The sequence below is a fragment of the Bos indicus genome, chromosome 12 (genome assembly GCF_029378745.1).
Source record: "Bos indicus isolate NIAB-ARS_2022 breed Sahiwal x Tharparkar chromosome 12, NIAB-ARS_B.indTharparkar_mat_pri_1.0, whole genome shotgun sequence".
Lineage (NCBI taxonomy): Eukaryota > Metazoa > Chordata > Mammalia > Artiodactyla > Bovidae > Bos > Bos indicus.
In genome coordinates, this window is record NC_091771.1 from 24,067,716 (window position 1) to 24,090,145 (window position 22,430).

Below are 22,430 nucleotides of genomic sequence, written 5' to 3' on the forward strand. Positions count from 1 at the left end.
ACCTTGGACATAGGGTATCACTTCACGGCTGCTCCAGCAAAGTGCAGCCGATGCTCCTTACCTTGGACAAGGGGTAATCTCCTCACAGCCGCCCCTCCTGACCTTGAACAACACAAGAGCAGCCCCTCCTGACCTCTTTCAACAGCCAACAGCCACCTCTCCTGACCTCTTCCAACAACACAAGAGAAGACTCTACACATGGACATCACCAGATGGTCAACACCGAAATCAGATTGATTATATTCTTTGCAGCCAAAGATGGAGACGTTCTATAAAGTCAGCAGAAACAAGACTGGGAGCTGACTGTGGCTCAGAGCATGAACTCCTTATTGCCAAATTCAGACTTACATTGAAGAAAGTAAGGAAAACCACTTAAATTGAAGAAAGTAAGGAAACTCAGATATGCAGATGACACCACCCTTATGGCAGAAAGTGAAGAAGAACTAAAAAGCCTCTTGATGAAAGTGAAAGAGGAGAGTGAAAAAGTTGGCTTAAAGCTCAACATTCAGAAAACGAAGATCATGGCATCTGGTCCCATCACTTCATGGGAAATAGATGGAGAAACAGTGGAAACAGTGTTAGACTTTATTTTGGGGGGTTCCAAAATCCCTGCAGATGGTGACTGCAGCCATGAAATTAAAAGACGCTTACTCCTTGGAAGGAAAGTTATGACCAATCTAGACAGCATATTGAAAAGCAGAGACATTACTTTGCCAACAAAGTTCTGTCTAGTCAAGGCTATGGTTTTTCCAGTGGTCATGTGAGAGTTGGACTGTAAAGAAAGCTGAGCACTGAAGAATTGATGCTTTTGAACTGTGGTGTTGGAGAAGACTCTTGAGAGTCCCTTGGACTGCAAGGAGATCCAACCAGTCCATTCTGAATGAGATCAGCCCTGGGATTTCTTTGGAAGGAATGATGCTAAAGCTGAAAGTCCAGTACTTTGGCCACCTCATGCGAAGACTTGACTCATTGGAAAAGACTGTGATGCTTGGAGGGATTGGGGGCAGGAGGAGAAGGGGACAACAGAGGATGAGATGGCTGGATGGCATCGCCGAATCGATGAACATGAGTCTGAGTGAACTCCAGGAGTTGGTGATGGACAGGGAGGCCTGGCGTGCTGCAATTCACGGGGGTCGCAAAGAGTCGGACATAACTGAGAGACTGAACTGAACTGAAAAAAAATATTGAGTTCTAAATATTTCATCTCTTCAAGTGAGTTGTATATGCTAAGTTAATTAGAAGTGGAAAGCATTTCTTTGATTAACTTAAAAGGAACAACAACAAAATCCAACTAGGATACTTTGTGTCAGAACATCTGAACCAGTGGCTGCCAATCCTGGCTGTTTATTATTTTTTCTTGGGAAAGTATTTATTTATTTATTTATTTTCTAGGGTGGCGGTCTGGATATCTGCACTTTTTAAAAGCTTTTCAGGTCATTCTAATGTACTGTTAGGGTTAACTAATCTAGACATTTCATATAACAGTACTTTAGAGCCCAAGTTAGCTGGGGAATGGTCACAATATTTTTTTACTATATAATTATAAAACCCTCACATTTTTAAAGGGTCAGCACGGATATATAGTTAAGCTAAAAGTCAGTTTTTAGGACTTTAGTTATTATAGCCAAAATAGTTTCATCTGCTACCTCCTGGATTTGTTATTTTGTCGATAAAATCTCAAAGGAATTAGTCAAGGCTGAACAAACTCTGAAGGAAGTTTATCTCCTTTACAGTTGGAAAAAGTGGTTCCAACCACTAGAGGTCAGACAGTTAAATCTGCAATATGATACAGAAACACTAAAGTTACCTAGTTTAGAATTCCACATCCTGATTTCAAAAATACTTTCTAAATTTTCTTCCATCATTAAAACCCATGTCCTTTCAAAAGTTCAAAGCCATTTCCTGCCAGGGTGGATAGGTGTTTTACACGTTATTCAGTCCAAGCTTCAAAATTCTAAAGAGAACTATAATCCAGGAGTATGGAAATTTAAAGCACGATCAGCATGATGATTTTCTGATGACTTTCAAAAAATAAAATAGGAAATGAAGCTATTAGGTATATAGTTCTTCCACATACATTATCTGATTTCACCAGTGTTTTGAGGACTCTGTAGGCATTTCTAGATCTACCAGAAGTCCCAGAATCTAATGCTATTCTCCCATTGCCACAAGTATTTTTATCCTCTTGTCATTGAGGGGTGTTGTCTATGAGCCCTCTTCTGACGTTTGGACTGACTTGTGACACTTTCAGTCATTATTACTGTGACTGAACATCGTCACGTGTGCTCAGAGTCAGCTCATTAAAAAACATGCATGTTAGTTGGATCATGGAGCTATCATGTACAAAGTCTAACTACTCTGAGGCTGCCACAAACTGGAGAGGCCATGGGGAGATGCTCCAGCTGACAGTGCCAGCTGAGCTCAGCCTTCCAGCCCACCTTGCCAACGTGCTTGACCTCCAAGTGAAGACACCATCTTGGCAACAGAGCCTCCTTCAGTACAAGGTGTTTCAGGTGGCGGCTGGCGGCCACTGACCAGCCATTCTGGCCTCCCCAGCTGAAGCTGCCGACAGCACAGCAGGATGGATCTTCAATGTGTACTGTGAGAATTCCCAGACCCAGAGAAATCCACTGCTATTTTATGCCTCTAAGCTCAGGATGGTGTGTTAGGCAGAGCTAGATAACTGGAACTCCCAGAGAAATTAACTGAGCTCCCTCCCTTCAACTGGGGTTTTGCCAAAACAGAAATGTCCAAAATGTGGGTCAATTTGGGCAAATGATTTGTTCTTTCAGTATACCCATTAACCTTTGGATATAAACCTTTTCAGATTAAGGGGAGAAAAGGTGTTAAAAAAAAGCTGGCGAAAAAGTCACTGCTGCATGGTAAAAATATGTGCTGATGGGTGCTTAAATACAATTGAAAACATAATCTGTCTTAAAATTGAAATTCCCCAAATACTGTACGGATGTGAGAGTTGGACTATTAAGAAAGCCGAGAGCCAAAGAATTGATGCTTTTGAACTGTGGTGTTGGAGAAGACTCTTGTAAGTCCCTTGGACTGCAAGGAGATCCAACCAGTCCATCCTAAAGGAAATTAGTCCTGAATATTCATTGGAAGGACTGATGTTGAAGCTGAAACTCCAATACTTTGGCCACCTGATGCAAAGAACTAACTCATCTGAAAAGACTCTGATGCTAGGAAAGATTGAAGGCAGGAGGAGAAGGGGGTGACAAAGGATGAGATGATTGGATGGTGTCACCAACTCAATGGACATGAGTTTAAGTAAATTCTGTGAGTTGGTGATGGCCAGGGAGGCTTGGCATACTGCCGTCCATGGGGTTGCAAGGAGTCGGACATGACTGAGCGACAGAACTGAACTGACTGAAATACTCTCAGACTGAAGAAATATTAATTTACAGCCTCTATTTTTTTTACTGCTTGGCTATTAAAGTTTCTTACTGTACCAGCACTATCAACTCCCACCCAAAGTAAGTTTTCTCTCCCACATTTTACTTTGTGTGTGAATTCCAAACACTGATGATGTACATCAATATATTCATTATAATAAATAGCTACTATTGTTATTTTTAAGATCCCCTGGTGAAGGAATGGCAACCCACTCCTGTATTTTTGCCTGGAGAATCCCACAGACAGAGGAGCCTGGTGGGCTACAGTCCATGGGGTCACAAAGAGTCAGACACAACTGAGCAACTGAGTACATACACTGATCTTCAGGACTTTGCCTGGAAAATTCCATGGACTAGGAGCCTGGCGGCTACAATCCATGAGGTCACGAAGAGCAGGACACAACTGAGCAACTGAGAGCGTGCACGTGCACACACACACACGCGCATATTTAAGACTTTGCCTGAAAAAGTCCATGGACGAGGAGCCTGGTGGGCTATAGTCCATGGGGTCTGGACGTTACTGAGCACTCACACTTAAACTGAAAATGACTTGCTACAGGTAAGAAATGTGCAACTACGAGTGTGTCTATGAAAATAAAAAGCAGACTTAATCAAAAATTCTTTTCTCATTTAAGGTAAAAGCTGCCATCAACTACTATAAGCCTTATTTTTTTTTTTATCTGAATAAGAACCATAGAATTAGTCTCTATACCCACTTGAATGACTTTTCTCTCCAGAACTATTTCTAATAAGGTCATTTTTTTGCTGTTCGTTATATCCTGGGAGACTATTATGTCCAAACCCTTGTGTAGGTTGTACATGTAGATATAATTTTAGGTCCTAAGACTTGTCTAATTCCATTTTTTCCACAAGTACAGGTATCCCCGGGAACAAGAATAAAAAAGGCATTTGTTTAAACAAGGAGAATAGGAGGTCTTTTCCATTTCTGTTCCCCCACAGTGCTAACACAGTACCCCAGGATTAGTTTGCACATAAGAAAATTGTAGCAAGTAAAAACCTTCTGCAATGCATGCATTTAGAGAAGTGACATTTTTGAGGACATTTGAACAAGGAAATTGGGAAATCTCATTATATAGGCGGAGAGAAAGAAGAATCTCCAATAGTGAAAATGCTCAATCTCTGCAATTGGAAAGTTATCATATAAGATCGATATCTGGAGAAGTGGAGAAAATCCGTTTATTTTAAAGCAGCCTCAATCTTTGAGGCTAGCAGACAGAGTACAGTTGAAAAATGAGAAGTAGGGACTTCCCTCATGGTCCAATGGTTAAGAATTCTGCTTGTCACGCAGGGGGCTCCGGTCCGATCCCTGTTGCATAACTAAGATTCTATGTGCCTCAGAGCAACTGAGCCCATGCATCATGATTGGAAAGTCCAGATGCCACCACTAGAGAGTCCAAGTGCCACAGTGAAAGATCCTGCATGGCCCAACGAAGATCCCACTTGCTGCAACTAAGACGTGACACAGCCAAACAAATAAATAAATACTTTTAAAAAGAAAGAAAGAGAGAAAGGGATGTGAGAAGTAACTCAACTTTGGTTGTTTTCCTGGAAGAAGTACAAGAAACTTCTCAGGTATGGAGAGAGGGAGAGAATATAGGCAGTGTATTACAAACACTGGACACAGAAGTTGAGGATTTGAGGACAATGTCAACATGGACAAATAAATGGAGGAGATATCAGCAGACAGAGGGCTAAATATGAGGCCCGAGAATATTTCTGTTTCAGAGGGACAAAAGGAGGTGATAAACAGATTATCATGAATGATGGTGTTAGTGTAGCTCAGAGCATTCTTTTAGGAGAACACATATGTCAGACAGGACATTGAAATTCTAGCACTTTAAGTGATGGATGTCTACAGAGTTCTTTCAACAGCAGCAGTTATCCATCCCTTTATCTTACAATCTGGTCTGAAAGGATATTAGAAGTTATCTGTAAGTGGGAGACAGATGGTGACTAGAGTCTTAACTGTCTCTGAAATGAGGACTTAGTTCAAATCTCAGTGAGAGAAAAGATCAAAGGCACCTGTCAACAGCATCAAGCAGGCAAGAAACATGACGAGAAACCAATAGTTGAAAATAAACTGCGGAATTGATCATTTCCAATCAGTTACCTGACATAGAAAAGTCCATCACAATTTCTTATCCTTGTCACTAATCTATGTCAATGTAGCACAACAACAAAAACTCAGATTAAAAAACAATGAAGTGATTCATTCTTCAGACATATACATACAAACACAAGACCAGATTTTTCACTTTTTATCTGGATTTGACATCATTTATTGCAGTCAATCTAAATCAGCTTGAAAATATTGTATGTAAGAGATCATTGCTAATCTTTAGTTGCCTGGCATTCTGAAATGCACATAAAATGTTTAAGATTTTTTTATGTCACATTCATATTAATTATTATTTTAATCAAAATGTATATCTGTACTTTTGGAAACATATACTGCACTTTCTCCACTAGATGTCTCCAGAGAAATACAAGTAAATACTGGTAATAAGAAGTGTTCCTAATACACTCCCATTTTAAAATTTTCAAAAGTTTGGACCTTAAATAAGGACAAATAGTGAAACACTGGTTACTTAGTATAGGAGTGAAATCTGTCACTGACAGATTTTTAAAGAAAATGAAGGTCTAAGTGCATTTTTTAAAAAAGATAGCACACTGTCTGCATTTACCACAGAAAGCCAACTGATTTCTAAATGAATTAACATTAAAAGAGATGTCATTTAATGCTTTCTTTGGGATCCAGTTAAGTCATATCTTTCTTGGAATATGATTTCATTATCTTAAATATGTTTGGCCAGGGCATGCCTAAAGATCTATGAGCAAAGATCTATAGAGGAAGAAATCCACTGGAAGAAACACACTGGGTGGATGGCTGGAGAGGTGACACTTCTTATAAGATTTACAAGGTGTTAGCCACAAATATCTGAGCCTATAATACTGCCCTTCCAAAGTTATGACCAACCTAGATAGCATATTGAAAAGCAGAGACATTACTTTCCATCTAGTCAAGGCTATGGTTTTTCCAGTAGTCACGTATGGATGTGAGAGTTGGACTGTGAAGAAAGCTGAGTGCCGAAGAATTGATGCTTTTGAACTGTGGTTGTTGGAGAAGACTCTTGAGAGTTCTTTGGACTGCAAGGAGATCCAACCAGTCCATTCTGAATGAGATCAGCCCTGGGATTTCTTTGGAAGGAATGATGCTAAAGCTGAAAGTCCAGTACTTTGGCCACCTCATGCGAAGACTTGACTCATTGGAAAAGACTGTGATGCTGGGAGGGATTGGGGGCAGGAGGAGAAGGGGACGACAGAGGATGAGATGGCTGGATGGCATCACTGACTCAACGGACGTGAGTCTGGGTGAACTCCGGGAGCTGGTGATGGACAGGGGGGCCTGGCGTGCTGCAATTCATGGGGTTGCAAAGAGTCAGACATTACTGAGTGACTGAACTGATCTGAACTGACCTCTTTTAAGTTGGCCATTAATGTTTATTTTTATTTTGGCCGTGTGAATGTTTCATGAGGAAAAAACTGCAAAATTTAATTTTAGGCTTAATTTGAATTCCTTCTACTGTTGGCTGAGTTCAGCATAATCTAATCACTTTAAGAAAATGTTTTCTCTCATTTGAGGGAAGTAACATCTCTGGGGTCTTTGCCAGAACTTCAGTTTACAAAGCTTCCAGGTACAGAACTTCCAGGTACCAAGGAAGGCTGCACCCTTCACTGGTGAATGTGCTTGGACACTGAGAATTGGGTCCCCAAGAAACTGTAGCTTCCTTTTAAGCTAAGGTGCTTCAAAGCCTTAAGGTGTTTTACAAGTAAGTTCTATTACTGGTGTTTTACAAATGAGCAAAAGGAAAGAAAAGTAATACTCAAGAAACATCAAGATTCCACACACACACAAAAATGGGATTTTAAATTATTGGATAATTCAATTCAATTATTGGATCACTCCAGATCATGCAATACCAAGGGCATTCTGTTTTTAAAAAACCTGCTCTTGGCTTGAGTATCTAGGTTTGTTGAATCCATAGGCCATGTCCAATCCTAGAGCATGCAGAATAAGTTTAATGTTGGTTACATGCTGGTCGGAGAAAGCACTGGCGACCCACTCCACTACTCTTGCCTGGAAAATCCCATGGACGGAGGAGCCTGGTAGGCTGCAGTTCATGGGGTCGCTAAGAGTCAGACACGACTGAGCGACTTCACTTTCACTTTTCACTTTCATGCATTGGAGAAGGAGATGGCAACCCACTCTAGTGTTCTTGCCTGGAGAATTCCAGGGACGGGGGAGCCTGGTGGGCTGCCATCTATGGGGTTGCACAGAGTTGGACACCACTGAAGCGACTTAGCAGCAGCAGCAGCAGCAACACATGCTGGTGATAGGTCTTCCCTAGTGTCTCAGACAGTAAAGAATCGGCCTGCAGTGAGAGACCCAGGTTCCATCCCTGGGTTGGGAAAATTCCCTGGAGAAGGGAATAGCAGTCTACTCCATTACTCTCGCCAGGAGAATTCCATAGACAGAGAAGTCTGGTGGGCCACAGTCCATGGGGTGGCCAAGAGTAGAACACAACTGAGCGACTAACACTTTTCACATGCTGGTGATAATAAGCACAATACTTTAATCACATCACAGTCTCTAGAGGTTACAAGGCCTCTACAATGACCCACCTGATAATTTGCAAACTGCCAGTAAGGTAGCATCCTGATAGTTAGAAACAAACATCTCTTTCAGACACATTATTTTTCTTTGGTTGTAAATCATTTCTTTTTCAGTAATGACTTACATTTCCAGGTCAAACTCTGCAACCCTGAAAGTCAGACAATTGCCAAGGTTTCAATCTTCCTCCAGACTGCTAATAAAATTATGTAGCTAACACAGGGGCAGGATCTTTTCATGAAACCGAAGAATAAGGGTCCTGTGTGGAGAGAAAGCAAGAGATTAACCCTTAGTGACTTCTCTGAAAGGAGAGAATTGTGTTGCTCTCAAGATTTTAAAATCTTTTCTCTACAGCTTGGACAGTGTTTTCTTCCCATTCTCTGAAACTATTTCCTTCCCTCACCCTACACCAAGTTGTTGATGGACCACAGTTTCATTATTAGCTTCCTTAAAGCCAGGATGCTGGCTAAAGTAGTTGCTTGGACTTCCTCCCACTATATAATGTCTTATAATATCACACTTCTGGGCTAAGCTCAGCATTTTAAATTGCAGTGCTTTTTTTCTTTTTACCCTAAATGCTCCTTCTCTTGGAATGTTCTCCAACCTCTAAATTTACATGTAATTTAGATGTACAATCTGGTCCTCATTTTCAAGATCCTCTTTGATGGCATTACTCATCCTGAATGTAAATATTTGTTGAGGGCTAGCATGTGTTGACGTCCATGGGACTTTTACAAGTTCCAAATATAATACTCAGGATGGCTACATTTAAGCTCAATTATTCAAAACTCCGAAAAGAAAGATTTAAGAACCCTCTTTTTAAAATGTGAACATATATCATGCTTCTTACAAAAAGTAAATCTCTAACTCCTTTCAGAAGAGGACAGTTGCCTTTTGAAATACTAACGCCTTTCCATTTTCACGACTTTTTTCATGCAATTATTTGTCCATTTGCGCCACTGAAGGAATCAGGATGAATGGAAGCCATTGATTCCCACGGATAAAACTGTGGTCACAGGAACAAATACTTCAAAATTGTTCTTGAAAATAATCAATATATTTTCCATTTATAGGCACTGATAAAAAAGTAGGTAACAACAGAATATTATTAATTTTGCTTTCACACCTATCTTCCTAAGTCTATGTGTTGTCATTCTGGACCAGATTTAAAGAACTCTTTTACTCTTGATACATATTAACCAAGTTTATATCTTCCACTGAATACCTCAGTCTTTCTTCTCCAGTCCAACCCCACTGGATATGAGTAGATTTCAGCTTCATCACAAAAGTGCTTATTAACAGTTACAGCTATCTAAAACAAAAAGGGTTGCATTAATCTCAGAGAGCATCTCAGTAAAGAGTGATGACTATTAATATTTACAGTGATGATGTTGGAGAGGTTTCTGTATCTTGAGTTTGATCTGTTTCTCTATAATTCCAAAATTCCACCATTATATCTTAAGATGTTCAATCTACATCATAATGCCTCACCAGTCTAGAATCGAAGACTTTTATATACCTATGTTATTAATAATCTAATAACTAATATATTTATATTAGAACTTGTTTTCATAAAAGCTTTTCTATCCTATTTAATAAACAATTACTGATCACCTACTATTTGTACAACATAAGGATAATAGAAACCTACTGTATAAAGCAAACCAGTGACATTAAAATTAAAATAATTCCATTCAGAGGAACATAAGTGATAGATTAATTCTTCCCACGAGGGGCCAGGGAAAGCATATACTTTACTTCTTACCATCTTCTCTCCAGTTCTCCTTCTGAATTGCTCTTGCATTTTCTCTACCTTAATATCAAGGTTTTCAAATTGAAAAGAAGCCTCTAAACATATTTTAGAATTTATTATTTTATTGTATGCTTTCTCAATAAACTAGCAGCACATTGCAGAATTATTTCAGTGCCCCAAGACAAAATCCTATAGCAAGCTTACCATAACTCTCCTGGTTCTTGGAATCCTCTTTGGCCCATTCCAGTCCCCCTTAAAAGCCCATCCAATCGGGCAACACAGATTCAGTTTCAGATTTCTCTCCATTGCCAGTGGGGAATCAACTCTGATGGACCATTATAGCTGGACTACTTTGCAACAAGAATGTATTTGAATTACACTGTTACTTTAGGATAATGTGTGACTTATTTATCCAGGGAGACTGCAGTTATTGCAGGTAATTGTTGACTTCTGATGTTCAAATTTCTTTCATCCAAAGCGTTCTGAACATTTGCCGTATCATATATGGGGTGGTGAGAGTGGATATTCTCTTGGCTAGGAAACGCACTGCGTAACATTGAGACTTTAGTTACTCTTTATAAAACAGAAGAAGCAGAATTCCGGCAATGCCCCTGTTTCTTAACACATATTGCATTATTCCCTTTCAGTTAGATTGGTAATAGTGGTTTCCAAAAGGGCATGCTTTTGCCCCATGGTTACCAAGAGATGTGCTGTCCAGAGATGGTCAACATCATGCCCTGCATGTAAGGAAAGAAACACCAAAGCACGCATGCTTTTCCTTTGCTGCTTCATTTCAAAAGTTAGGGAAACTTGCCAGAACTGGATGTGTGTTAACTCCATCTATGCCTTGACATCTGAAAGGAGAAGTGAAATGGGAGGTATCCCCCCAGTTTAGTGAAAATATGATCCCTCCTACATGTTTCATCATCCAGTTAAAATTCTAATCTCATACTCTGTGAAAGTTTGTATCTAGACAACATTTGTTTTTAATCAGCAGTCGTTATTGCCTTGTGATTATCAGACTTACATCGACCTTTGCTTACTGGTGAAAAATAATAACCTTCCAGTTCGGCTCTGAACTGAATATGACAAAATGTGATAAGATCCAATCATGCTCTCATTGAGCACGGGGACAGGGACTCTGAAAGGTGTGGATTACAGAATGATCCTTAACGTCTAAACGAAATCATTTCCCATGAAAACCCTCTAAATTACAAATGAATAAGATGGAAATTTGAAACGAGTCAGGAAGCAAAATAAAGAAAAGATAAATCATACAAAAATAAACATCTTTTGGAGAGCGAGAAGAAAAAAGAGGCTCAGTAAATACAACTGACAAAAGCGGATTTTAGCTGGCAACTTGAAGCTGCTGATGGCTTTTGGAGAGAGTTCAGATTCCCAGGTTGATGCAGAGCTCCCTCCCAGAACTCTGACATGTATATAAGCTCTGAGCTCTCCAAAGCCCACTGCCAGTTCTCTTCGTGAACTAACTGCAACGGAGAGACTAAAGATGATTCCTTTCTTACCAGTATGTTCTCTGTTCCTGCTGCTGGTTGTTAACCCTGCAAATGCCAATGGTCATTATGACAAGATCTTGGCTCACAGCCGTATCAGGGGCCGGGATCAGGGGTAAGTCAGTGGTTTGATTTTATAAACCTTTCCCCACCCCCACCCCCTTAGCTTGTTGTTTGTATATTTCTACATAAAGTTTCTTGTTTATACCTCAGGGGTTTTTTCCTACTTATTTGTAATAAGAAAAAGGAACAAATGAGTAATCTGTGGTTTATGTACATGTCTTAAACTTTAAGAATTACTGTCCAAATAATTTGTGTATAATTGCTTTTTATGAAACATTGCAAGATTTTAGTCTAAATAACAACATTTAACAGGGCATTTCTTTACAATTCAGTTTATTTGTGTTTTATTTCCTTCTAAATTTTTGGAATGAGGTTTTCAAAATTAAAGAATCTGTAGCTAGAGGCTCTCATTACATAAACAGCTTTGAAATATCTCACATTACGTTAGGGAAAATTTCATTTATGTATGTGTATGTATGTATGTATGTATGTGTAATTTTCATTATGAAAATTACACAATAGATAATGTAACAAGTTTTCTGAAGTTTTTTGAAGCATTTAAGAATGCTTTTAAATTTTGCATTCTGTAAAATTTGCAATAACTTGATTTCATAGAAAAAACTACACCTGAGTTTCTTAAAGTTATCAGACAATTTAGTAACTTAACCAAGCATTTAGTATTAATTTTTGAAATGGATGTTGGTACTGCTGCCTGTGTCTCAGAGGAATTTTTCATCATGCTTCCAAGTTCCCTTGCCTTACAGAGCAAATAAGACTCGCATCTCTTTAAGGGAGAAAAACACTTAAAATTCTGGCAGAGAATGTTTTAATCTAATTACTTCCAGGCAAAGAAATAAATTTTCCTTTGGGCAGCCATATTATTTAAGTTAATCTTAGCATTCACTTACTTCTGTGATTGCTTACCTAGAAAATTACAGAGCACAGTATCTTGGGACTCAGTAAAACTTGTCTATTTTGCTGTCTGATCTGTCATTGTTCCAGGGCCCCGAAGCCACTCCCAAGCCCTACGTGAGTACATGTTTGGTTTAAAAGGGTCAGGGCATTACCTACTATTAAAAGTAATAAGAAACATATTGTTAAAATCTATTAGATTAACTTCTGAAATACTGGCATTGTATTCCCAGAAGTGTACAATTTCCTCTCTGTCTGTCACAGTTAGTTTTTCTAATGACTCAGTAGGATTGGATCAAGAATGAGATCTGCCCATGATGAGAGTCACGTCTTTGAAAATCTAAACCACATAGTAATTTTTTCATTTTCTTTCTTTGTTTTTAACCACCTGACCTACAGATATGAAAAACTATTTGTTAATGTTATGACATTTAACACTCTTCCTTACTTCTATCTTCCAGTCCAAATGTCTGCGCCCTTCAACAGATTTTGGGCACCAAAAAGAAATACTTAAGTACCTGCAGGAACTGGTATCAAGGTGCCATCTGTGGGAAAAAAACGTAAGTCTCATCTTTTCTTTAATGTGCCAATTCCAAAGACAATACTGCAATGCCCATGGCTTTCTTTGGACAGAAACACACACTGTTCTTTTGAAAATTCTCTCCAAAATTGGGAGCTTAAAAAAAATGGATCACTGTGAATAAAGAAATTTCCCCTGCATTTCTCCCTGTACTCATAAAACTAACTTTTTCCCTGACTCTACAGCACTAGCCATGTGACCTGCTATAGAATCACTGTAATAGTTGGGCTATGTCATTTCTACTCCTGGTTGGGCCTCTTTTATCTTGGGGCTTCCTGGTGGCTCAGTTGGCAAAGAATCTGCTTGTGATACAGGAGACCTGGGTTCAATCCCTGGGTCAGGAAGATCCCCTGGAAAAGGAAATGGCCACTGGCCATGTGACTTGGTATAGAATCACAGAAAGTTTGAATGGAATCACTGAGAGTTTCACTATGTCATTTCTCCTCCTGGTTTGGTTTTTTTTTTGTCTTGGGGAAGTCAATTAACCTCATTGTCTCAGTTTTCTCATTTTATTAAAAAGTGGGCCAGAGGAACAGATTGATCTGAAAAATCAGGATTTTAAGGTAAGATTGTTTGCCTCCAGTCATTTAGAAATTATCTAAAATACTCCACTTTACCCTAGAGTTTTCATCAAAGATTAAAGTTGGAAAAGATTCAGGTTTCATCTTTTCATTTAATCCGTCACTCCATCCCAAACTGTCAGATTCTTGGAGTCTCCAAAGGTGATAATTGAAGCCCACCACTAGACTATTTCAATAACCAAAAAAGATGATTACTCCCCAATTTAGTTATCTGTTTCACTTATTAACTTAAAATTGGAAAACATTTTTTATTACTTGATAGCTTATTGGTTTAATCAATTAATACATATTGGCAAATTCTTCATTTTAATATGGAGGAGCTGAGTTCTAGATAGAACAAGTTACTAGATTAAAAAGGTCAGAGATGTCATCCTTGCTCAAGAAAACAGTGGAAATGGCTCCTGCCTGCTTCCTATTAATTTGGACCCCACCCTCAGTGAAGGATACCCTGAGAACCACAATATTATGGGAGACACATCATCGTTAAATTTCAGATACCCTAAATAGGTGAAAGGGTTAGGGTATTGCTAAAAATATATTCCTAACAATAATATTGGTTACAAATACTAAATCACATAATCTTTTGGAGTCTTCATTGCTTTACCTATGAAATGTGAATTTAATTCATATTCTGAAGGTAAAGAAAGTGAAGTCACTCAGTCGTGTCCTACTCTTTGCGACCCTATGGACTGTAGCCTACCAGGGTCCTCCATCCATGGGATTTTCCAGGCAAGAATACTGGAGTGGGTTGCCATTTCCTTCTCCAGGAGATCTTCCTGACCCAGGGATTGAACCCTGGTCTCCCGCATTGTAGGCAGACGCTTTACCGTCTGAGCCACCAGGGAAGCTCTGAAGGTAAAATGAATGAACAAATGTGAAATTACTAAATAACTTTAATTCATAATATTAGTCATCCTTAAATTTAAATTATTTTAAGCAAATTGGATATACACTGGTTGGAAAAGGAGGTATGAACAGATACTATTTAAAATGCATAAGGCTATCTTTATTTCTACTAAGAATCATGTATTCAAAACATACAGCCTTAGCTGGACTCTCCATAGTAACCAAGTTTAGGACCTCACAGGACACTGCTGCCTGTTCCCACACATTGGCTTAATATAATTGTAACTAATGTTACTTCTTGACCGGAACATTATTCCTATTAGTTTGCAGACATCTGCTAGACTTATGAGTCATTGACACAATTACAGTGTAAGTCAGTGGTTACAAGGATCCTGGCCATGATTTAGGTCAGGCCCCAGTTGGGAATGCCAAAGCTCTGGATTCTTCTCCCTTTGTTCGTTATATTCCTGATTACCAGGAGGCTTATTTGGAATGCACACTAACTACATAAGAAAGGACCTGCTTTCTGAAACATTTAAGGGAAATCTTTATTACACCCTTCCTGGAAGTTAAGGAAGTCTGATATAATCTTACTTTAATCATCTAAATATATTAGAGATGCCAAGGCTTGTACAAGGCATATGCCAAGAATCCTTCTTGCTTTCCATTAAAAAAAATTTCCTGCTTTGAAGTCTGGTTTTTTACCAGAAATATAACGTGTCTTCTTTGATTAATTACATTAGCTTATTTCTGTTAACTTCATTTTCACAAACACATTGACATCTGTGCTCTGGAATAAATGTAAATGCTGGTAGCTAGTTTTAAATAACCAAAGAAATCAATAATATTGACAGGAAGAATGCCTGATTTGCCATCTGCTTGCAGCTGCTAAAAATTCCAAAGTCGTCTTTAGGAATTTATGTATCAGTTGACAGAAATGTATTAAATGATTTGCTCAAGGTCACACATCTACTAGGTAGTGGAACTGGGAACCAAATTTCATTCTTCTGGCTCCACGATCCTGGAATTTTCCACCATGCCATGAGGCTAATGAGAAACGAAACTCATATAACTACCTTAATGTCATAAAAGGTCAAAGATATGGTTTTTCCAGTAATCATGTGGGGATGTGAGAGTTGGACCATCCAGAAAGCTGAGCGCAGAAGAACTGATGCTTTTGAATTGTGGTGCTGGAGAAAACTCTTTAAAGTTCCTTGGACAGCAAGGAGATCAAACCAGTCCATCCTAAAGGAAATCAACCCTGAATATTCATTGGAAGGATTGATGCTGAAGCTCCAATACTTTGGCCACCTGATGTGAAGAGCCAATTCATTAGAAAAAACCCTGATACTGGGAAAGATTGAAGGCAGGAAGAGAAGTGGGCAACAGAGGATGAGATGGTTGGATGGCATCACCTACTCAATGGACTTGAGTTTGAGCAAACTTAGGGAGATAGTGAAGGACAGGGAAGCCTGGCCTGCTGCTTCATGGGGTTGCAAAGAGTCAGACACAACTTAGCAACTAAACAACAATGTCATAAACAAACAAACAAACAACAAACTTGATATCTAAATTATCAATAAGTCATGGCAAAAAATGATATGTTTTGCTATCTTTGTCAAAATGTATCCTATGCAGTGCCTCCATTTTAATATTAATTTTCTTCCAATGTATAGGACTGTGTTATATGAATGCTGCCCTGGTTATATGAGGATGGAAGGAATGAAAGGCTGCCCAGCAGGTAATGTTTCAATTATAGGATTAAATGAAAAATTTGTCTTGTGTGAGGAAAAAGAGTTGAATTAGCTTTTAGAGAAGCCAATATGTGTGTGTGTTTAGCACCATGATAAATCCAAGATATATTCTCCATATCTTAATCATTAGTTCATCAAGGCAATAAAGCATGAAAACATACATCTTGTACACTGGGTGCTGGGCAACAGACACTTATTCCAAATTTAAATTAGTTCAACATTTCCTCAAGACAAAGATCCTCACTACAAAATCCCTTTCTTTGAACTCGTCTAGAAACATGGGTTGACTACTTGGCAAGGCTTCATCTTTTCTGATTCAACAGCTCTGATTTTATAAGGTTCTTCATATTGAAAGTTGGTTTCCTGTAACTCACCAACTTGAGAAAAAATAGTTCATCTATTTCCTCTTTGAGATGACAGCCATTCAAATATTTAACACAAGTCATCATACCCTTCCTCCAGCTATTCTGTCTTCCCCAATAGAATCTTCCTTTCTGTGGGCTCATCACCCACAGTTTGAATGGGATCTAGACTTTGGAGCCCTTACTGTCATGGACAGCAACCCATGGAAAACCTCTAATCCAGTCTTTTTTTTTTTAAATTGTGATCCAAAACTGGTGTCTACAACCCATGTGTGTCCAGGCAGTGGAGAGAATATTGAGACAAATATGTCAGTGTAGGGAGCTCCTGAACTTTTGTTGATGTCATTGGTAACCATGTTATGCCATTAGCTCATGTTGAATTTTTAATTAATTAATACAGAGTAGTGGTCTGTTTTATATGAATACTATCAAATCAAGTCTTCCACAGGAATTTGTTTTTTCAACTTAGGCACAGGATTTACATGGAACCTTGTGGCATTTAACCTGTTAATTTGGACTCATTTTCCCCATTCTGCTGGGGTGTCTTTAAATCCTAATTTGTAATTTAATTTACTAATTGCATACCTGTTCTTTCTATTGTCACAAAGATAAGAATCATATCTCCTGTGATATGATCCAAGTCATACTAAACTTTAAATAAGGTCATGAAGAATAAGTTGGCTATACCCAACCTAAAGGCTAACATTCACATATTAATTTTCATTCTGAAGTTCAGGAGATATATTCTGGCAGTGTTAGATATTTTAATCTATTTTCTTCCTGAAATTATGATGAAAAGAAGTAGGTCTACATATTTCTTTCAGGGACCCAAATCTATGTAATTATGGTCCTTATACCTACCAGTATTATACTACTTAGGAGCTTTAAGCCAGCATGAAAAAAATTATTACCTTGGCCACTCTCAGAGAGAAGTGAGGAAATTTTTTTTCAATGAAATGATCAAAGACACTTAGTGATAATTGTGATTGAACCCTTATAGACATAGCAGATTTGACAACTAAATAGATAAAACATTAAATAAACTAGGATAATAATTTAAAATTCTTTGACCTTCAACATAAAGGATAAGTACTTTGGGGCTTCCCAGATGGTACCAGTAGTAAAGAATCTGCCTACAGTGTGGGAGACCCGGGTTCAATCCCTAGGTTGGGAAGATCCCCTGGAGTATGAAATGGCAACCCACACCAATATTCTTGCCTAAAAAATTCCATGGACAGAGGAGCCTGGAAGACCCTAAAGCTGGGAAAGATTGAAGGCAAAACAAGATGGGGATGGCAGAGGATGAGATAGTTAGATAGCATCACTAAACCAATGGACATGAGTTTGAGAAAACTCTGGGGGATAGTGAAGGACAGGGAAGCCTGGCATGCTGCAATCCATTGAGTCACAAAAAGTTGGACAGGACTGAGCGACCAAACAACAACAATAGTACTTTATCATTTGACATTCAAAAAGCAACTTTCATATAAAGCTGATGATTCATAGACTTGTGTTGCTAAAATCATCAGTAAAATATCTTGAGGGACTTCTTGTAAAGGTTAAATCATTGTAAAATAACATTTTTGACATTTTCTCCTAAGTACTTATTCATCTTTTGATTATTTCAGTGATGCCTATTGACCATGTTTATGGAACGCTGGGCATTGTGGGAGCTACCACCACACAGAGCTATTCTGATGTCTCAAAACTGAGGGAGGAGATTGAAGGAAAGGGATCATTCACTTACTTCGCACCGAGTAACGAAGCTTGGGACAACCTGGATTCTGTAATTCATTATTTTTAATGAATATAATTTTTGCTGTTATTATTATATTATTTCAATATATTAACTTAGAAATTAATAGAAATTGTATATTAATTTCTATATTAATATAAATTGTATATGATTTATTAACTTAGAAATTAATAGAAATTGTATATCTTTATGTTGTGCATATATAATGATACATAAAAAGATGAGGGTATTAAGGATGCTCCTTAATTGAGGGTAAGGAAAAAGTGGCTCAGTGGTAAAGAATACGCTTGCCAGTGCAGGAGATGCGGGTTCAATCCCTGATTGGGAAGATCCCCTGGAGAAGGAAGTGGCAACCCATTCCAGTATTCTTGCCTGGAAAATTCCCACTAACAGACGACCCTGGTGGGCTACAGTCCATAAGGTCGCAAAGAGTTGGACATGAATGAACATGCAAAAAACAAACAAACAAACAAAAAGGAACAAATCATTTTAGAACCACCATGAATGGAATAACAGCCCCCCAGGCTCATTTCCGTAACTGGCAACCCCAATCTCAGAATCCAAACTTTAAAATTATGAGTCATCCTTACTTCTCCCCTCTTCAGTTCTTAGAAACTACTATTAGTCATCCACAGCTCATTTTTCATCCTTGTAATACACTCCTTCTGTTACACATTGCCCCCAGATCAACCTTCTTAAAGCCCAGGCTAATCATTGTATTCTAATGCCACAAAAGTGGCTTAGTGGCTCCCTATTGCCAGTTTAATTTACTCTTTGCTTGAGAATTAAGGTCTTCTATGTCATTGTCCCATACACTTTTCTAAAATTTATCCCTGTTATCTGAGAAACATAAAACCACACTGGACAACTTCTGCTTTCTGTGCCAGCAGTTGGACTTAGAAAGATCACTACAACATTCCTACCCCATCTACCTATCCTGCAAGACCTGTCTCCAAACTTTGAATTGCTGGACATTTTCGTTTGACTTAGAAAGCATTTTTTCCTCCATCTGTCCTTTATCTAATCATGCTTATATATACCAGCTGCTATAGGACCCGTGGGCTTCCCAGGTGGAGCTAGTGGTAAAGAACCTGCTTGCCAATCCAGGAGATGCAAGAGACACAGGTTTAATCCCTCGGTCAGGAAGATCCCCTGGAGGAGGGCATGGCAACCCACTCCAGTATTCTTGCCTGGAGAATCCCATGGACAGAGCAGCCTAGTGGGCTACATTTCATAGGGTCTCAAAGAGTCAGACACAACTGAAGTGACTTAACATGCACGCACACAGGATAAGTACCTCAAAGATCAAGATTTCACATTGTATTTCTCATAACACCAAGTACAGTATGATATGATATTCAATAAATCAAAGGTACAGAATGGTTGAATTCTTGAATGTTATAGAATAAACATTAAACACATTAAAATTACAATAGTGTATGTATACAAATATAATGCCATTTTTAATTTTTTTCCACCCTAAAATTTTAAATATCTGATAATTTCATATCCCCTAAGCCTTGACGGCAAGAGCATCTCTTCATCAATATATTCATTAAAATTTTTGTTTTGACTCTGCTGCTGCTACTGCTGCTAAGTCGCTTCAGTCGTGTCCAACTCTGTGCAACCCCATAGACGGCAGCCCACCAGGCTCCCCCGTCCCTGGGATTCTCCAGGCAAGAACATTGGAGTGGGTTGCCATTTCCTTCTTCAATGCATGAAAGTGAAAAGGGAAAGTGAAGTCGTTCAGTTGTGTCTGACTCTTCACGACCCCATGGACTGCAGCCCACCAGACTCCTCCGTCCATGGGATTCTCCAGGCAAGAGTACTGGAGTGGGGTGCCATTGCCTTCTCCAGTTTTGACTCTAAAAATGTCCAAATACTCTATAAGATCTGGAAGACTTTACTGAGTACCTGTACTTATACAATTTCTTAATCAATTGAAATAATATAATTTTAAGTTATTTATTTCAATTTGTTTTGACCATCTGGGTAATTCAATGAGAAAATAAGAAGAGAGTAGAAACAGTGTGATTATAGGCATTTTAAAAATTAACTATAATAAAATAAACTTCTGCCATTTCAATTTTTCCTAGGATATCCGGAGAGGTCTGGAGAGCAATGTGAATGTTGAATTACTGAATGCTTTACATAGCCACATGGTTAATAAGAGAATGTTGACCAAGGACTTGAAAAATGGCATGATTATCCCTTCAATGTATAACAACTTGGGGCTCTTCATTAACCATTATCCTAATGGGGTAAGTTTATTTAATAAAAAGTACATTTATCAATAACACTGCCCCTAATTTTTTCTATGACCTTTATATAAGGTTTACAGAAATAATAAAATGTCAGTGAATAAACTTTTCCTTACATGTCAAGCATGTGAATTTCCAATTCAGAGACTGATTTCTGCCAAAGAGTGTTAGCAAGGAAGAAATTAAATTGACAGTTTGTTGACAGTAGACTTAGATGTTTTACAAAGGGAAATTTTATTAGTTGATGTGTTTAATCAATAATAAGAGAAAAATAAAGAATAAGAATTTATCAAAGAATAATCAGAGAATGAGAATTCTTTTATTCATCCCCTTGCTACTATACTGATTTAGACTTTTGTGGGTTTTGATAAGCATGTTTTGATAAAGTCATTGTGGGAAACTTCCAACAAGGTCATGGGGTTCTTCCAACAGTCAGATTTCCAGGGACAGAAAGGGTCATTGATGAAGCAATATTCAGGAAATCACTGAAATAGAACTGGTTACATTTATGTAATAATTGTTTCTGTCTCAGAACTTGGCCTACATTAGAAATAGTGTATGACTATCTCTAGAAAAGAAAGTGAGCAATAAAAACAATAATTCAAAAAATGTTTTGTCTTATGTTTCTAGACATGTTAAGTACAATTGGGTTCTCAACTGGTTTTGGTCTTGGTTTTTGGGTTTTTTTGTTTTTTTAGACACAGTCATTTGTAAGTCTCCATCCTCAGCATTTGTATTCAGAATGTCAGTTCTTTCCTGTTACATTTACCAATAAACTTGAGACATGGGAAATGGGCTTGCAGTCCCAATGGTCAACGGACAGCTGTGATTTCTGCAATTTGATTTTCCCAAACAATTGCAGGTTGTCACTGTGAACTGTGCTCGAATCATCCATGGGAACCAGATTGCAACAAATGGCGTTGTGCATGTCATTGACCGTGTCCTTACACAAATTGGTACCTCAATTCAGGACTTCATTGAAGCAGAAGATGAGCTCTCATCTTTTAGGGTATGTCCAAGAAGTAACAGCAGATTGTTTTGGACCACTGAAATTCTCCTCTTCCCCATCAGATTCTAAAAAAATAATAAAAAGCTATTAATTAATAAAAGACTGTCAAATCTGGCAGACACATAAGCAGTATATTTCTTAAAATGAAAAGGTTTTCATTATACACAGAAGAACTCGTCTTCTCATATGAAAGAATAATATTTATGTGGACATAATAAAGAATGATTAGTTATGTGACTGAAGTGTATTGAGCACATTTAGAATGTGTCCATCAGTTATTATACTAACTGCTGGATATTCCTTCAGTCACACAGGCATTAGCAGAATTTCCCATCTAACATACAGTTTGTAGAAAGTTCAAAATAACCTGGCTGTTTGTGCAAAAAAAAAAATTTTTTTTTAAAGATCTAACAAGAGAAAGATATAACTTCTACAGCTTTCTATAGGGTCAACTCTCCGGTGTCAGCCTAGACTGAGTGTCTTGTAGCTTTTTTCCTGAATTTGCAACATGCAAACCTCTGAAAAGCACATTTGTGTTTCAGGCAGCTGCCATCACATCTGATATACTGGAGACGCTTGGGAGAGATGGTCACTTCACACTCTTTGCTCCCACCAATGAAGCTTTTGAGAAACTTCCAAGAGGAGTTCTAGAAAGGATCATGGGAGACAAAGTGGCTTCAGAAGGTACTTAAGTGTCTTTGTCTATGAGAAGCCTCCCAGGATTCCAAGAAAAGGAAATGAAAAAGAGATTAAGTCCTGCCAACGTTATTATTTTTGATAAGCAAAGGCAAAGAAAAACTTTTATTTTGAGGCAGACGATAAAAATCTTTGAAAGAGTAGACAAAGTAATTAAATAATTAATAATCCAAGTAATTAAATACTCAAGTTACCCTAAAGATCACATGTTTCTGCACTGCTTCCAAGTAAATAAGTAGCAGG

The 22,430-nt window shown here is 38.3% G+C and overlaps 1 protein-coding gene across 8 annotated transcripts in view; it reads left to right on the forward strand.

The window, feature by feature from the left end:
- Nucleotides 1-11,307: 11,307 nt before the first annotated feature.
- POSTN (periostin) overlaps nt 11,308-22,430 on the forward strand; it is a 35,019-nt gene continuing 23,896 nt past the window's right edge. For 3 of the 8 annotated variants that reach the window (XM_019971373.2, XM_070800172.1, XM_019971372.2), the window contains exons 1-7: nt 11,309-11,482; nt 12,804-12,902; nt 16,026-16,090; nt 18,094-18,251; nt 20,318-20,482; nt 21,345-21,491; nt 22,034-22,175. In XM_019971373.2, the coding sequence (XP_019826932.1) occupies nt 11,364-11,482; nt 12,804-12,902; nt 16,026-16,090; nt 18,094-18,251; nt 20,318-20,482; nt 21,345-21,491; nt 22,034-22,175 (895 nt within the window). In that variant the 5' untranslated portion in view covers nt 11,309-11,363. Of the gene's footprint in view, nt 11,483-12,803; nt 12,903-16,025; nt 16,091-18,093; nt 18,252-20,317; nt 20,483-21,344; nt 21,492-22,033; nt 22,176-22,430 lie in introns of all 8 variants that reach the window. The other 5 variants (XM_019971371.2, XM_019971374.2, XM_019971375.2 and 2 more) reach the window with 3 other exon arrangements.